General features: G+C 46.5%; 1 protein-coding gene across 1 annotated transcript in view; it reads right to left on the bottom strand.

Moving 5' to 3' along the window:
• The window catches only part of necab1 (N-terminal EF-hand calcium binding protein 1), a gene marked incomplete at both ends in the record, with an annotated part of 31,879 nt that overhangs the window by 1,347 nt on the left and 12,308 nt on the right, over positions 1 to 18,224 (bottom strand). The window contains 7 exons of the mRNA XM_084455252.1: positions 923 to 1,014; positions 1,320 to 1,397; positions 2,061 to 2,173; positions 4,647 to 4,700; positions 5,102 to 5,178; positions 6,190 to 6,311; positions 13,257 to 13,393. Of these exons, the coding sequence (XP_084311378.1) occupies positions 923 to 1,014; positions 1,320 to 1,397; positions 2,061 to 2,173; positions 4,647 to 4,700; positions 5,102 to 5,178; positions 6,190 to 6,311; positions 13,257 to 13,393 (673 nt within the window). The remainder of the gene's footprint in view (positions 1 to 922; positions 1,015 to 1,319; positions 1,398 to 2,060; positions 2,174 to 4,646; positions 4,701 to 5,101; positions 5,179 to 6,189; positions 6,312 to 13,256; positions 13,394 to 18,224) is intronic.

Below are 18,224 nucleotides of genomic sequence, written 5' to 3'. Positions count from 1 at the left end.
GCTTTTTGGATTTTATGAATTCCAAGAGTCATGTGAACGTTTTTATATATAATATGTGTATAAGCTGTGCAAATTGGAAGAGGGATGGCAGTTTAGAAAATGAAAAGACATTTTTCCAAAGTGCGTCTCTCCTCACTCTAAAATCTGTGAAATTGTGTAGAACACCAAAAGTGTAACTTGCATTCTGCAATCAAGAGAATTAAAAAATAATGAAACCAAAAAAGAAAATCGAACATACGGTTCAAAAGTTACAAGCATAAACGTGACTCCAACTTTGACACGTTGGTGGCGCTAGAGTGCTCAACTTGTCAACATATGACTTGGTGACAGAGGTCACAGGAGGGTCCCTAACCAGTCTGCTAAATGTGCTTTTGAGATATGCACCAACTTCCTGTTTGGCGGCTTTGTTCAATTGGCTGTCACAAGCGAACGCATTGAAATATCAACAATTCCAATCAATCCTTTGTAGACATTGGTCTACAGATGATGTGTATTAAGTTTTTTGCAGATTGGTGAAAATCTGTAGGAGGAGTAGCATTTTAAGTGTTTTTCACAAAATCCAAAATGGCGGACAATCCAATATGGTATGCATGACCTAATAGGGTTCGTTTAACTCGGCTTGAGCCAAGGAATCATATGGCACCTTGATTTTGAAAATTGGACTTACGGGTCAAAAGTTGCGTGCATAAATGCATTGTAAATTTCATAACTTTCTACCATACGGTTCTATGGGCTGCCATAGACTCCAATGGCAGAAGAAGAAAAAGAAGAAAAAGAAGAAAAGGTAGAAACATAATGGTGGCCTACGCAGCTTCGCTGCTTGGCCCCCAATGTGGTGAGGATGAGACGTAACCAAATGAAAACAATCCAACGAGAGAGTGGGGGAGGACTCAGGTGGTTCTGAGAGGAGAGAGCTGCCTACCTGGGACCTGCATGGTGGTGGTGATCTCTGGGGTCTCCAGGAAATCCACGTTGCCTCTCTGGAAGGTCTTACTGTAGTTGGTTTGCAGGTGGCTGCACAGAAATGGGCGGGGTTTTTCATAACTGTGACAGTAAAAGGTCACTCGGGTTGAATCTTTTCACGTTGCATCCAGAAAGTCTCCAGGCATAATTGGTATGTTGTAATGTACACTGACAGCCATGAAAAAACAACACCAGACTACTACAGTACTACTGTTCATTCTGTCAGTGCAGCTTTCTGGGTGCACAGTGTCGGCTACGTGAACGAGCCAAAAGACACCGAACCACCAGTGTGCACTCCGGACATCCAAACAACACCTTATAAAGTTTGTTTACGTTAATGGCGCAAGCCAACTTACTTCTTCCATAAGCTGTTGTGCTCCCAGAATTCATAGAGGATGAAGCGGGACTCGTTTGCCAGCCTCTGGACTGCGACGCTGCCGAAAGCAAGAGCACACGAAGACCAAAGAGGTGACCAATTGGGTGATGGTCAGCAGTGGTGCATTTATCACTATCTCTGATTCATTGGGGTCTTGGGGGTGGGGGCAGGGGCGGGGATCCTGGGGGGGTCAGGGGGGACATGTCCCCCCCAATATTTAGATTGGGGTAGTGGCATTCAAATGACCATACAGGAAGATGCCCCCCCAAAAAATACTCTTGCAAAGTGTCAATGTCACCCCCAAAGTCGGATACAGATCTGGGTGGGGTATGCTATTAAAACACTGCTTGTCCGCTTATCTTCCGTTTAGTCCACTACTACAGTAGGACTGCTAGCCACAGTTCATTTTTCCCACTGCCAATACATTTTTGAATATGAAAAAGTCGTATAAGTCACATTCTTCAAATGTCACAGTATGCAAATAACATTCAGTCTACATTACGCCCTTATAAGGTATGCATACTGGCAAGATGGTGTTCAGTGATGAACCATTATGAGCAGGGGCCTCGCATTGCATAACGTCAACACCTTTTTCTGAAGCCCCTACAGTTGTTGTCCTATAAACGGCTTATGAGGCCTTATAACCTGCTACATAGCCCTGACGAGGTCTGGAGAGCCATCCACTGGCGGTTACAGTGGGACCAGAGTGAAGTGAACTGACTGTAGGCAGCCGGTCTGGGCGCAGGCACCCTCCATGTACTGTCTGAGGGCCTGACGGAAGTCCTCCAGCTCCTCCTCCAATACTGACAGCTGCCTCTGGACCAGCAGGATGTGCTGAAAGAGGGAGAGAGAGGGAGAGAGGGGTGAGAGACAGGGGGGGAGAGAGAGAGAGAGGGGGGGTGAGAGACAGGGGGAGAGAGAAAGAGAGAGAGATGGTGGGGTTGTGAAAGATTGGGGGAGAGAGGGGGTGAGAGAGTGAGGGAAAAAGAGAGAGAGGAGAGCCCGGGGGACAGGGGCGTGGGCCCTGCATGGCGGGGGACGAGTCAGCCCCTCTCCCTGAGACGAACTAACCCCTCTCCCTGAGATGAACCAACCCCTCTCCCTGAGACGAACTAACCCCTCTCCCTGAGATGAACCAACCCCTCTCCCTGAGATGAACCAACCCCTCTCCCTGAGATGAACCAACCCCTCTCCCTGAGATGAACCAACCCCTCTCCCTGAGATGAACCAACCCCTCTCCCTGAGATGAACCAACCCCTCTCCCTGAGATGAACCAGCCCCTCTCCCTGAGATGAACCAACCCCTCTCCCTGAGATGAACCAGCCCCTCTCCCTGAGACGAACTAACCCCTCTCTCTGAGACGAACCAACCCCTCTCTCTGAGACGAGCCAGCCCCTCTCCCTGAGATGAACCAACCCCTCTCCCTGAGATGAACCAACCCCTCTCCCTGAGATGAACCAACAATTATCCCTGAGATGAACTAACCCCTCTCCCTGAGATGAACCAGCCCCTCTCCCTGAGATGAACCAACCCCTCTCCCTGAGATGAACCAACAATTATCCCTGAGATGAACTAACCCCTCTCCCTGAGATGAACTAACCCCTCTCCCTGAGATGAACCAGCCCCTCTCCCTGAGATGAACCAACCTCTCTCCCTGAGATGAACCAACCTCTCTCCCTGAGATGAACCAACTCCTCTCCCTGAGATGAACCAACCCCTCTCCCTGAGATGAACCAACCCCTCTCCCTGAGACGCACCCCTATACTGTGTGTGTGAAGAGCTGCAGGAGGAGGGCATGTTCTTAGTCTGGTCCTCTACATGGGGTCCTCACCTCAGCTAGAAGCTGTGTAATTGAGGGCCGGAGGGAAAAAATTGGTGTGAAACCATCTGCCTGGGTTGGCCTGAGGTATCAGTGATGTAAAAACGCCAGGATAATTATAGTGAAAGATTCATCACATCCTGTTGTTGTTGAGGATTTGTTGACAGGACCACAGGGGTTGATGGGTACAGGAAGTGAAAGCTCTCTCCCACTGGCCAATAGCTGCCTGTGTGATGGCTGAGCGGCTGACACGATGCCCTTAAACTCTCCCCCGCACGGCTTGACGAGATGGTCGACACACACACACACACACACACACACACACACACACACACACACACACACACACACTCCCCGGGACGCTACCGTACACACACACACACTCATGCCCGCACACACAAAAGTACACCATCACACTACCATCCATCCACACACACACACACACACACACACACACACACACACACACACACACACCATCACACTACCATCCACACACACACACACCACACATAGTCAAACTCTTTCAGTGAAATAAAATGAAAGAAACTCAACCAGCAAAAGAGAAAGAGACATATTCCTGTGATGATGTATCAGTCATGGTGCTCTCTGAGCGCTCATGAGTCAATGGTAGTTTATAGTGAGTTGTCTATCCGAGTGGTGTGATATGGATCTTGTGTGTGTAGTTTATAGTGAGTTGATTATCCGAGTGGTGTGATATGGAGCTTGTGTGTGTAGTTTATAGTGAGTTGATTATCCGAGTGGTGTGATATGGAGCTTGTGTGTCTTGGCTGTGGAGTTGCAGGGAGCTGTGTTCCTGGTAAACAGAGAACCTTGTCATATGCCAAGTCAAACCAGGAGCAGACACACACCCACATCCACTTATACTCTCATGCACACTAATTCAAACACACACACACGCGCGCACACACACACACACACACACACACACACACGCACACACATACACACACACAGGAAGCCACAGATGAGCCCCTCACACACACACACCCACACACACACACAGATACACATACTGTACACACACACAGATTGACACACAGATACTGTTACTCCAATGCCTCTGACGCGTTTTGGTTTATTCTATATTTCCACAGCATGCCTTGGAGCTATGCTAGCACATGCTGTACACACACAACACACACAAGCACATACACACACACGCACACACACTTGGTAACTCGGAATCTGGGGACCAGGGCCTTAAAAGGCCTTGAAATGACCACAAAACATTTCTTTTGAAATGACCACAAAGCCCTCAACAAGAATGTTGGTGAAAGACGCTGCCAGAGGGAAGAGACAGAACTTTGACGGCAAGTTTCAGCCTCGGTGTTTCCTTGACAACAGGCTAGCGCTCAGAGTAGAATGCGGCCCCTCCTCCTGTGATTCCCAGGGGCGGGAGAACGACATTGACAGGCAGTGGGGAGAGGGGAGAATGGCAACAAGAGAAGATTTCATAATAGTTACAGATTTGGTGGTGTTGTCCCAGACCTCCTCTTCAACCGGCTCCAGACGAAGCTCCTGCAGGAAAACGGAGGCTTTTCAGAGTTATTGAGCAGCAACCGGGAGCCGCGTCGCAGAGACAAAGCAACAGTGTGTGTGTGTGTGTGTGTGTGTGGAGTCATTTCCATGTGTTGACTGTGTACCTCAAAACCAGATAGTGAAAAGAAAAGATAGATACAGAGAGAAGAAGTACAGATGGAGTGATAAAAGAAAATAATCTAGGCCAGAAAAGAGGGATTGAGTAAACGAGAAAAATGGATGATGTTGATACATTTTTCAAAAAATACCATAATGCTATTAAAAATACCATAACACCATTAAGAATATCATAACGGTATTAAAAATACCATAACACCATTATGTCTACATGGTCAACATACTCATTTATTTCCAGGATGAGTTCAATCATTTGCTCTCACCTTCTTTTCAAGCCGGTCGATGAGCTTCTGCAGTCTGTTGACCTGAGTCATCCACTGGTTTTCCTCCTCACACACACCTGCCAGAACAGGACGTTCTAGAATGCTCAACAGTGTTCTAAAATGTTCTTCTAGGAAGTCGTAGAAGAGCAGTGTTTGGCTTTAGCGTTACCATGCTGTACAGTATGTAGATATTAACTAGTAATTTAATGTAGATTCACATTCAATGTCAGCATCTCATTCCATTCCATTAATAATTGAAGACTAGGTGTGTCTTGTGACCCCTAATACTTCTGAAGTTGTGTATGAAGTAATTATCGGATGAAGTTCAATCTATGACTTCTAGTGTTTGCACAGGCTTGAATAAACACCCAAGGAACTATTGATGCTCTGTCAAAGCTTTTAGATGGCGACTTTGAGAGATTCTAATTCAGTACAAAAAGTCCTATAAAAAGCCTTCCTAAATATCCCAATATCTCACGCCTTTTCAGTTAATTACATTTCACTGGAAAAGAATGTGGGCACCCCACAACATAATTATACAAATCAAATTTATGAATTTATCATTATCAAGCCAATCCTATTCATATCAACCTAACACAACTACAACATGTGTGTGACTACAACAACAACAGCTACAAAAAGAAACATGTGTGTTGGGGAAGCAGGGGAGTATGTCAGGGGTTAGGGGTGTGGCTTGTCAGGGGTGTGGCCTGTCAGGGTTTAGGGGTGTGGCCTGTCAGGGGTGTGGCCTGTCAGGGGTTAGGGGTGTGGCCTGTCAGGGGTGTGGCCTGTCAGAGGTTAGGGGTGTGGCCTGTCAGGGGTTAGGGTTGTGGCCTGTCAGGGGTTAGGGGTGTGGCCTGTCAGGGGCTAGGGGTGTGGCCTGTCAGAGGTTAGGGGTGTGGCCTATCAGAGGTTAGGGGTGTGGCCTGTCAGGGGTTAGGGGTGTGGCCTGTTAGGGGTTAGGGGTGTGGCCTGTCAGAGGTTAGGGGTGTGGCCTGTCAGGGGCTAGGCGTGTGGCCTGTCAGGGGTTAGGGCTGTGTCCACAGGAGGGCGTGTGAGGGGTCAGGGGTGCGACTAAGAATAACCACCTGCATGGACGAGGCTGAGGAGAGGGTTGTTGGGAGACAAGCTATGGTTCCTTTGAAGTCTTCGATTGGACCGCCTCCCGCACCACTGGATCGGTAGCACCTCTGGCTTCAGAGGGCCTTGTCTAGAAACACACACACACACACACACACACACAGTGGCTGCTCAGGCTGTAGAATCCCTCTTTAAACTGCTCATAAAATACACACACACTCTCACACACACACACACACACACACACACACACACACACACACACACACACACACACACACACACACAGCCAGCAGTGTAACGGCAGGTGAGCGTATCAAAGCACGACCCCTCCATCCACCCAGCTCTCCTTCCTGCCCCCCACAGTGTGCACAGCATGGGAAGAGCCAGGTCAATCATTCCAACACAGTAGAAACCAGGTCAATCATCCCAACACAGTAGAAACCAGGTCAATCATCCCAACACAGTAGAAACCAGGTCAATCATCCCAACACAGTAGAAACCAGGTCAATCATCCCAACACAGTAGAAACCAGGTCAATCATTCCAGCACAGTAGAAACCAGGTCAATCATCTCAACACAGTAGAAACCAGGTCAATCATTCCAGCACAGTAGACCTATGGGGTCCCAAGAAGAAATGCCTAGTGTCGCTAGAAAGTCGGATGTTTCAGGAACAATATTATACTGTATGTTGTTATTAATAATTCATTGCGAAAATGTCGACGCGATCAAGGATTTACTGCGACTGAACTCATGTAAAATCTTTAAAATCCTCTTCTCCTATGTCATGTCCGGTGACGTGTGGCCTAAATGCAAAAAAAGTGTTTTCATTACACTTTTGCGATATACAGTACTTCTATATCGACACGTCTGAAAAACCACCTTATGAGAGCGTAAAAACTTTTTATAAACACTTGAGAGGTTTTTCAAAATTTAGGTGTTTCCATTACCGTTTTTTTTATTGCGATATTCTGGTTTTGCGCATTTCTAGTGGTAATGGAAACGCACCTTCTGACTCCTAATGCAGGTCTGAAGACACAGGTACTTATCTGTGCTATATCATAGAAAATGTCCCAAATGTCCATCAGCCGTTATTTACCATTGGAGCAACAGGTAGAATACAGGTAGAACACCTGTCTCGGGATCAATTTGTTTACTTCCTGGTTGCGATTTGCGTGAATTATGTGCCATCGCGGGACTAGACTACAAAAATTACGGCTCATGCAAAACACCTTTCAATGGAAACACCTGCAAGACGCAATTGTACTTTGTCGAAACTTTAGAAATACCAGGTGTGAAGCGTTGCAGTATCGCTGCTGTTCACACCAACAGTGCATTTCACATGTTTTTGAATGATTTTTCAAGATGCCCATCTACATCCATTGCATGACCAAAACGGTGGTAGAGCAATTATCAACTTTCTGGAAAATGCTAGCTTTGTCAACGATTTGATCTGAACCATTGTATATGATCATAAGTAACCTTAAAACAGTGCTAAACATGCATTTTCCCTTTACTACTCCTTTAAGCTGTCAAAACATGTCATTGTTTGCTCTTGCCATTACTGCTGATCGCTGTATCTGCATGCTCACCCCACCTCCTCCCCTGCTCCTCCTGTGTTATGTCGATGTCATCTCTGTTGTCATCGTTGCTCTCTGTTCTGGGGGTATTGTTGCATTCTTCTGGTATTCCACTATGCGTCGGCTAGTGGAAGCCGGGGAATTTCACTAGCTTAGTCTCTGTGGCTCTCATTGGTGACCGTGGGCCGAAACATTTCCGAAGGGCCATCCAGCGGTCCCTCCGGTCACCATGGAGGCAGAGACTCTAGGCTGTATCTCCTTCAGAACTCTACGAAGCGTCGGCCCATGGAGGCCAGGGACTATAATGTACAGCAGTCCCCCTGTGGCTCTCTTTGATGGCTGAGTTACCTCCAAGCGTCTTCCCGATCGCGGCCCACTCTGATCGTCATAGAGGCAGGGGGCTAAATCAATGCCGTTCCCTCTTCCGGCATTCTGGGCCAAGTGGCCCAGAGGGGGGCAACATCTAGATTGCCTCCCCCTACTAACGCGCTTGCCGTGGAAGGCAGGGGGCCCCCCGAACAGAGCACACCGCCAAAATTCATATGCTGTATATATTGTTGCATGCTAATAAATGGGTCAATTTTGACTAAAGTGATCTCGACTGAAGTGACATTTGTTGTGTTGAATCTTACCTGTGTTTTCATTTTCATCCTAATAAAGCATTCCAAAAGCAGGTTTAAAGTGAAATCAGGACATGCACTGTTCAGGCACAGTCTCTCTTATCTCAAGGGAATATAAAACATCACCAGTGATCAGATAAAATCCTTTGAAGTCCATCAGTAAAAGAACGGTCCAAGGCAATGTCCTTGTATTGAAAGGGGCGCAGACAGACTCAGGGGAGTTACTGGGTTATTATAGGAGGCCGTTCATGATGAAAGATGCTCTGGGGCTCTGGGACTGGGATTCACACCCTGAAATGACTTGTAAGAGCTGCGTTAGGGGAGTGGAGGAGAGGGGGGTGGAGAGGGGAGGGGACAGGAAGTGAAGAGAGGAGGGGAGAGGAGAGGAGAGGGAATGTGGTTCAGAGCGAAGTCATTTATTTTGTTGTTTATTTTTTGCAGAGACAGCGCACAATTAAAAAGTAATTGCGCCGGAGTTAGCTAGCAGTTCATTTATATCTGTGGTCCCATCATTGGTCTCTGACGACCAAAAGCTCTTAAGATGGAGGCTCTGGTCATGGTGAGGCATGAGACTAGAGGAGAGTGGGAGAGGGAGAGAGAGCGAGAAAAGGAGGGGGAGGGAATGAAAGAGTTTTTCCATCCCTCTCTGAGGACCTCAGGTCACACAACCAGAATACAGTACAGTATCCTGTCTACGGGTTTAAACAACCAAACATACAGTAGCATCCTATCTACAGTAAGGGTTTACACATCCTTACCAAGCACTTTACCACCAAGGGGACAGTGAGATGGTTGATCAGACAGAGGAGACAGTGAGACGGTTGATCAGACAGAGGGGACAGTGAGACGGTTGATTAGACAGAAGAGACAGTGAGACGGTTGATCAGACAGGGGGGACAGTGAGACGGTTGATCAGACAGGGGGGACAGTGAGACGGTTGATCAGACAGGGGGGGACAGTGAGACGGTTGATCAGACAGGGGAGTGAGACGGTTGATCAGACAGGGGGGGACAGTGAGACGGTTGATCAGACAGGGGAGTGAGACGGTTGATCAGACAGGGGGGACAGTGAGACGGTTGATCAGACAGGGGAGTGAGACGGTTGATCAGACAGGGGAGTGAGACGGTTGATTAGACAGAAGAGACAGTGAGACGGTTGATCAGACAGGGGGGACAGTGAGACGGTTGATCAGACAGGGGGGACAGTGAGACGGTTGATCAGACAGGGGGGGACAGTGAGACGGTTGATCAGACAGGGGGGACAGTGAGACGGTTGATCAGACAGGGGGGACAGTGAGACGGTTGATCAGACAGGGGGGACAGTGAGACGGTTGATCAGACAGGGGAGTGAGACGGTTGATCAGACAGGGGGACGGACAGCTGTTCAGGGAAAAGCTCACTGTTCTACATACACACCTGCGACAATACCATGCAATCATCCAGGCTCTCGAACAAAACAGGTTCACAGGTTCACAGCCATGTTCTCTGTTCTGAGTACATTGAGTACATAAATAGAGCTCATAACATCTGCTGGGAGGCTGAGTTGATCCAGACCTCAGGCGCGCACACACACACACACACACACACACACACACACACACACACACACACACACACACACACACACACACACACACACACACACACACACACACACACACACACACACACACACACACACACACACACACACACACACACACACACACACACACACACACACGCACACACATTCACACACACACACACATTCTCTCTCACACACACAAACATACATCTTTCCCAAGCTCTGCCTAGCTCTCCTCCATGCAACATTTCACTGTACATTATATGACAAATAAAAGGAATCTTGAATCACTCTTTCTTTCTCTCACACACACACAGTACAGTACATTAGTCATTTAGCAGATGCTTTTATCCAAAGCGACTAACAAAAATTGCATTTAACATAGGAAAAGCCAATGTACTACTACTTGCCAGAACTCACAAGTGCATCTTCTTTCTAAAACAAGTGACTAAGAGCATAATCTAGTGCTGAAGTGCTGAAGGCAAAGTGCAAGAATAGCAATCTAAAGTACAGTGCAATACAATACAATACAATACATCACATACTCATACACAGTGAGTCACCCCTCCTAATGATCACAGCCTTCTAGCGGGGGTGGGGGGCTATTTGGAGGCTGGAGAGCCAGCTAATCAAACCCATACACACAGCGAGGAGGAAACAGACCCTGAAACACAGATCAAGGCCAAGCCAATATGTGCACCTGTTGAGAACAGAAAAGGCTGGATAGGTTTCGGTGAGGATAATAGCTCAAATTACAGCTGCTGCACAGCACTGCGTCGAGGCTGGGCAAAAAAAAATTGTGGAGGAAGAGGAAGAAGGAGGAGACAAATGACAAATACATGAGGGTCTCTGCCCGGACCCTAATGATTTGAAACTTCTTAAATTAAAAATATCTTCAAAATGATGTGTCTGAGATCCACACAGTACAATGCCTGGCATTAGCTTGTTCATTCTGCATCACCCAGGGCTTGCGTTCACATTAGACAACAAGGAAAGGTCATGTTCTTGTTGAGCTACCCTACCTGCCAAGTGAGAAGCTGACAGTATGGCCTTTGCTTGGCCTTCTAATAACACTTCTTAGGTTCTACAAAAGAAAGTTCTCAAACAAACTTAAATCACACATGAGGCATGTGGCAGCCTTCAAACTAGTGTCAAAAATGCACAGCGACAAATTCAAATCCCAACTACCACTGTCTTATCTGTCTTATCTATCTATCTGTCACAAACTGGCTGGGGGTTGAATAGTTGTTTGGCTTGTCTTCCTAATTGCAGAGTAACTGCAGCTGTGCTCAATCAGTGGCCAATCAATCAATTTATCCAGATGTAGTCCTAGGCGAGGTTGACAACAGTGATCTCTCTGATTGGTGGAGCTCACATTGTTGCACTATAGGATTGTGGGTAGTTAGTTTTTTTCTCTCCATATGAGCGCAATTGTTTGGGGGGAAGGGATGAGGACAGAATTCAAAATACTGTCAAAAATTGTTTTTGAGATATAATTATAAAAAATGTCACTACATCTAACATGTCATGAAAATGTATTTTTTTATCAAGAACATTTGATATTTATTGAGCAAGAATTTGCAGTGAATATGAGGAGCATGGCTGGCTTCACAATGGACTCCAGATGGAAAATAAACTAAACTAAATAAACTAAACTTAAACATAGCTCTAACTAAAAATTTAAAAAAGGATAAATGAGATCTTATTTACACCATAGGAATCCTGGATTATTATTTTAGTAGGCCTACATATTGTGATGAGAATGAGTTGTGGGACTCTGGACTGAGCATAAATTCATTGATTGACTGAACTGATTGGATTGAACGCAGGTGGGACTGATTAGCAGACAAGACTGGTCAGATGAAGAGATGCAAACAAGATGGACAGTAACAGCTACAGATTAGGAACAGGCTGGCCTGATATAGCATGAAGCTGCACTAAGCATTTACTGTACTACTAGAGGGTGACAAACGAACACATTTTGAAACTAGAAAGGGTGCTCATAGTGCACAGACCTCCGTCCCTGAATTTCGTGGTTCTAAGTTGGCCCATGCTATACCACATCAAGTTTCATGAAAAGCAGTTTGGTAGTTTTTTGTGTAATCCTAGTCCAAAAAATGAATGTGAGGTGAATGGCCGTCCGGGCCGTGTTTGGGCGGCTCGTGGACCCGCCCTGTGATTCACTGGGGTGGAGGTAAAAATGAATGGAGGGGTTGTATTTGGCTGGTTCTGTGGCGCCCCCCCCTTGTGGCGCCCCCCCCGGCAGCTTCCACTGCACAAATAGCCTACTTGAAAATCAACCCTTAGTAAAGGCTAACTTCAGTTAACGTTACTTCCGTAAACAGTGCGCTGCGCGTGACGTCCTGACGTCTTTGTTATTGTTCTTCTGCGCATGTGGGTCTGTTCAGGGCTGTGGGCTGTTCACACGGCAATCAAATATATGTCAATAGGTTACATTTAAAAAGTAATGTGAACAGCTAAACCAAAAAATCGGATGTGTAAAAAATCGTAATTGAGCATTAAGACCTGCCATGTGAACTAAGCCCTAGATGATTTCACACTTGCAATCAAGGGTTGCATGTAAATGTCACAGGTGCATGTAAAAAGGAGGTTTTGGCACCTTCCACAAAATGTTTGTTAAAGGCACAATGAGGGGTAAAAAAAAGACTAAACAATAAAACCAATGTACATAATCAACAAGTGGAGAATAAAAGACAAAGCTTACAAACTTACAAGATGTCACAGGAAACACCAGGGACAACACACAGCTACAGCAAATAATGAACAGACAAAGAACCGGACTGGGGGAGCCACAGCTGACGATGACGGCCATTTTCATGAATACTGTCCTCTCAGGGCTCTAGAGGCTAGGAGGTAAGAGGCAGGGTGTAGGAGGCAGGAGTCTAAGGTGTAGGGTGCTAGCAGTTAATCTAGGAATCTGAGGGGTGGTTCTAGGAGCTAGGCATGGATACAATCAACAGCCCATGTCTCATACAAACACAGGAGGGATGGAGTGGGTGTGGGTGTCTATGTGTGTGTGTGTGTGTGTGTGTGTGTGTGTGTGTGTGTGTGTGTGTGTGTGTGTATTTGTACTAGGTTACTTGATTAATGTCCAATGATGAGGCACAGGCAACTACTGAGAGCTCCATCCTTCGATCTCATAAACGAGTAAAAGGCATTTATTTTGAAGTGTACTGATTAATGGACTTTGTATAAATTACAGATACTTAGAATTATATACTGTATTACTTATAAGTGAGCCTTTGTCAAAGATTGTTTTGCATCTGATGGACAATAATTGTCCCCTACCTCTCCTGACGCGTCTGCTCAGCCGTGGTTTCCATGGCGCACTCCAGGGAGCCCTGCAGGGAGTGGAGCTGATTGGTCGTCTCCTTCAACAGGAAGCGTGTCACAAACTGCTCCAGGTGGGTGGACTCCTGGTAGTTCTGCCAGTGAACAGGAGGAGGAAGAGGAAGAAGAAGAGAAGAGGAAATTAAGAAAATTATTATTACTACTTTTTTGTCTCTCAAAATGGATTCAATCAGCTTTACTTTGTCTGACGATAAATATAAATAGATATCAAAATAAATACACAATCTACACACTGAACAATGTGGCCAGCCATCCAGAATGAGGCCTATAAGGTCGTCAACAGCTGTCAGTCTTGACAAACACATCACTTTGCGGCCGAGTGCGTTGTATTTCAGCACCCCACCTCCCGGAGTCCGATAGATACCCCTGTGTCTGCTGTGGATGTCGTAGCATTTAGTTAACACACACACACGTACACACAGACATACACCAGCCCACTTCCGGCTTTAGGCCTGGGCCATAGCAAACACACAACAGTATTTTCCATGTCTCTCCTATGATGCTTTTTTAGTCTCTCTTACTCTGAAATGTAATTTAATGTAATGTATTGCTTTATAAATGTTCTTAGCAGGTAGACAAACATACTCCAGGAGCTTGCTCGATCACCTTGTTGAGTGGAGTCAGAGAATAATTTTTACAGCTCACTTATCCGGCCCCCGGGTGATTACTGTTTTTTTGCTTCCCTCTGGAATATGTAGAGTGGGTCGTATGCCCTCCTCCCTTGTTCTCTGTAAAGCGCATTGTGTTGCCTCTGGGTATGAAATGCGCTATACAAATAAAGCTTTGATTGATTGATTGAGCTTGGTGGCAGGTCATAGGTCAAGCGTACAAGGTTCATGTCGTCCACCGGGCTAGGACCAGAGTGAGGGTCTCACCAGAGTATTGAATATATAATGATAGCGAGCCAATTAACCAGCAGCGCCTGTGATTACATTTGCATACCGCACCTGCCGCCAATGCCCCCCCCCCCTCCCCGACTGACAATGAGGGAGGCTTTTATGCACCTGGTCATAGCAGTGGAACCTACCAAAGCATGTGTGAGTGTGGGGATTTTATAGGATATATCTTATATTCTAATACTGGCATTGGTTCTCAAAGGGAGATAGAGCGAGAGAGAAAGAGAGAGAGAGACACACACACTCAAGCATACTCATATGAATATGTTCTCATGCGTAAACCAGCACACTGGCATGGAAGCATACATACAGTTCATAACCTCTACACACACACACACACACACACACAAAGACTACAGTGTACATACAATTACACATACTGTAACGTGCTGAACACACACTAACACACACACAAATTAGATTGCAAAAAGCCATGGAGTAGCTGAAGGAGTCTGTTTTTCTGGCTGCAGCCTCTCCAGCATACAGAAGGCCTCATTAGAGCCAGGGTATTCACCAACATGACCCTATCAACACTCAGCTACTCCTGTAGTGTGTGTGTGTGTGTGTGTGTGTGTGTGTGGGGGGGGGGGGGGGGGGTGAAGATATGAGCTGGCCTGTACCACCATATATACCTGCAGTGCACTTCATAATGCCTTTACTTCAAGTGAACACTACACCAATAAGAACATATTCTCAGGAAATAATTGGAATGGAGTAAAAGGGGGGGGTTCATTCAATAGATGAATTATCCAAAACCAAATAATGGACCGCTGAAACACTTCAAAAGAAGCAGACATACCTCAGATAGACTCATCTATCACCTGACGATGCGTCGTGTCCGCTCTGATGTTGGGATACTGGTTGAGCTGCTGTGTGTGGTCAGCATGACATATGAACCATGAATGTCGAGCAGGTCAGGTGTGGTCAAAAGTAGGCGCGTTCGACAGGAGTCTGACCTTATCAAAATCACTCACACCACTGTGTTTCTACATCCTGGTTCTTCTGATACAGTGATCTGCAGTCATGGCAGGTGGAAGCCTGCTGAAGGCAACAGACTGCACTGACCTCAATGTGTCTTTTGTTTTCCTACTTAGATGTGAAATAAATGCATCAAGTGAGCCTTGGTTATGTTTCAGCAACAGGTGGGTAGTGTTAAGTAAAATCCCCCCACACACACGCACACACACAGACACACACACACACACGCAAAGGAACGGATACAGTAAGACCCATTGTTAGCGATGACTACTCCAGCCCTCACTCTTCACCTCCACACTGAGGGATTATCTGCCAATAAAGACAGGGGGAAAGATCTCTTTTCAAGGAGGGAAACTCATTGTTGGGTTCTGCTGGATGTTTGTGTGAGGTCCGCGAGCCGCACTAAGAATCTATAGTAAGAAAGAAAAATGAACGCTCGCCATAATATCATACTATCATACTATCACACTATCATACTATCATACAGTACTATCATACTATCACACAGTACTATCATACTACACTACTATCATACTATCGCCGTAGCCACAGACACTGAGACTGGACTGCATTTTGTTTCGCATCATCGCATTTTGAAAATTTGAAAATGCAAATTCCGGGGCTGCTTTGGAACGGTTTGTGAGAGCCTGAGCAAACTGTGCTCGTTTTCTACAGACGTCTGGATAGAGACGTCTGCATATTAGTTTTTTCTTGTGGCTCAACAATCCCAGCTGAGTCATTTGTATTGCTGAAGATAGGTCTGTGAATAGTAAACAGTGTTTTGATTGGAAGCTGAATGGTATTGCATAGGGAAATAAATTGATTTATTTTTGAACCGAATAGGTGAATTGAAGACCTTCACACACACACTCGCTCGCTCACTCTCTCACTCACTCACTCTTTTTCTGAAATACTAAGTATTCTCATTTGGCAGATACAGTCAATGCAATTTCAATGCAATACTCTTTGTCAATGCAATTTCATTTCTCTTTTCAGAGTGCAGGGTCTTTCAAGATGCTCCAGCCCTGGAAAATGAGCAGTCAGTGGGCTATACAAAGAAAATACTGCCCTTAAAATAACACCCACTCGCTTTTACTGTATGAAAGGCAAAGATAAATCTTTGTCTCTGTTTCACTCTCTACAGTACCTCATCCTCTTTGCCTTCATCTCTCTAGGGTTTAACTCAAATCAAATCACACACATGCTCAGACCACTGCCGTTCAAAACACATGTAATTTCTGCCTAGAGCAGCCTGGGTTCAAATCCCGCTTTCAACACTTCACTATTGTATGTGTTCTGTTTTCCTTTCCATCTCTTCTCTCTGCCTCACCTCCTCAGCGCTCCCGTCTTCACCCTTCCCCTCACCTCCTCAGCGCTCCCGTCTTCACCCTTCCCCTCACCTCCTCAGCGCTCCCGTCTTCACCCTTCCCCTCACCTCCTCAGCGCTCCCGTCTTCACCCTTCCCCTCACCTCCTCAGCGCTCCTGTCTTCACCCTTCCCCTCACCTCCTCAGCGCTCCTGTCTTCACCCTTCCCCTCACCTCCTCCTTCATCCTTCACCGCCTTCATTTTCCTGTCCGCTAGCCAGCGAATTCAACCGTATGATCGCGCGCCCTCCGCCGTTTGATCGCTTGTGGGCGCTTCGCTCGGTTTCACTCCCTCGGTTTCGCTTGGTTTCACTCGCAGCCATTATCAGAACCATTACAAGTGTCTGTGGGATTGTTGATGTGTCACCTTATTAAGTTGCAATGTCATTTCAGGCAAGAAAGTAAGGATGTAGATTCTATGTGGTCAGCTTATCGAAATGAGCCCTGACGGTTGGGGAGATCGCTGACCAGGGTCTGTCTTCCAGGTCTGTCTTCCACTTTTACTTTCATACCCTCTCCCGATTGGTCACCATGCAAAATTCACCTGGGATCCTCATAGAATATAGAACAGCCTCTCAGTCCATTTCATGCAAATCAGTGGTGAATCCGCGCCGCCGGGAGATCGCTCACTTCACAGCTTCCGGAACTCTCTCCCCATTAGCTTTGAATTGGAGGGGCTGGCTAGTGGACACAGCCCCTTACCGTTCCTCTCCTCCTCCTCTATCTCTCCTCCACCCTATCCTCTCCTCTCTTTCCTACCTTTCTCCCTCTCCCACTCGCCCTCCTCCTCCCATTCTCCTTCCCTATCTCCTCCCTTCCTCTCCTGCTCCTCGTCCACCTCCTCCTCTCTTCTCCTGCCTTTCTCGCTCTCCCTCTCCCCCTGCCCGCCCCCACCCCTGCGGTGTCCACGCGGGGTAAGCTGTGATCTGATTCAGAGCGCCGGGGATCTGATGGGGTCTCCCTGGTGGAGCCGGCCAGCCGTGCGGGGGGATGAGCGGAGAGACCGCCGTCCGTGTGAACAGGGTCAGAACGCTGACCTCCCTGACCTCTCATCAGACACGGCCCATAGAGTCACGCACGCTGACCCCTGTGCACCCACTCGTGCACGTGGGTGCGCACACACTGTACACACATATATAAACACACATATATAAGCACACACACGCACGCAAACACATACGCGCACACACATATTGTACACACATACTGTATATAAACAAATGCACATACACATACACATACACATACACATACACATACACACATACACATGCACAGGCACTCATACACACACACACACACACACACACACAATGCCCCCTACTTTTTCTGTCAACCCTTTTGTGAAGGGAAGTGCTGTGAGACACCTATGAGATGCCTGGCGAAGCGTCCATACTGTACATGTCAATATGTAATATCAGCCTGAGAGGTTTGCCTCTGTGGTAACAAGAGTAATGTGTGTAACTATAGCCATGTTTCCATCCACACGTTTTATGCGAATTAAGTTATATCGAATTAAAAATGCCTTATGGAAACAGTAAAATTCGATAAAAAATCATGAAAATCGACAAAAAGTTTGTACTGTCGATCTCATCGGATTTTCTCTTGTTCAATAAAAGTCTTTTGTGATAAATGCTTTATCCGATTTAAAGCTCTAGATGGAAA

The sequence above is a fragment of the Borostomias antarcticus genome (genome assembly GCF_949987555.1).
Source record: "Borostomias antarcticus genome assembly, chromosome: 21".
In the NCBI taxonomy this organism is placed as follows: Eukaryota; Metazoa; Chordata; class Actinopteri; order Stomiiformes; family Stomiidae; genus Borostomias; species Borostomias antarcticus.
The sequence above is the reverse complement of the archived record's forward strand: the minus strand, read 5'-3'. Positions and strand labels throughout refer to the sequence as shown.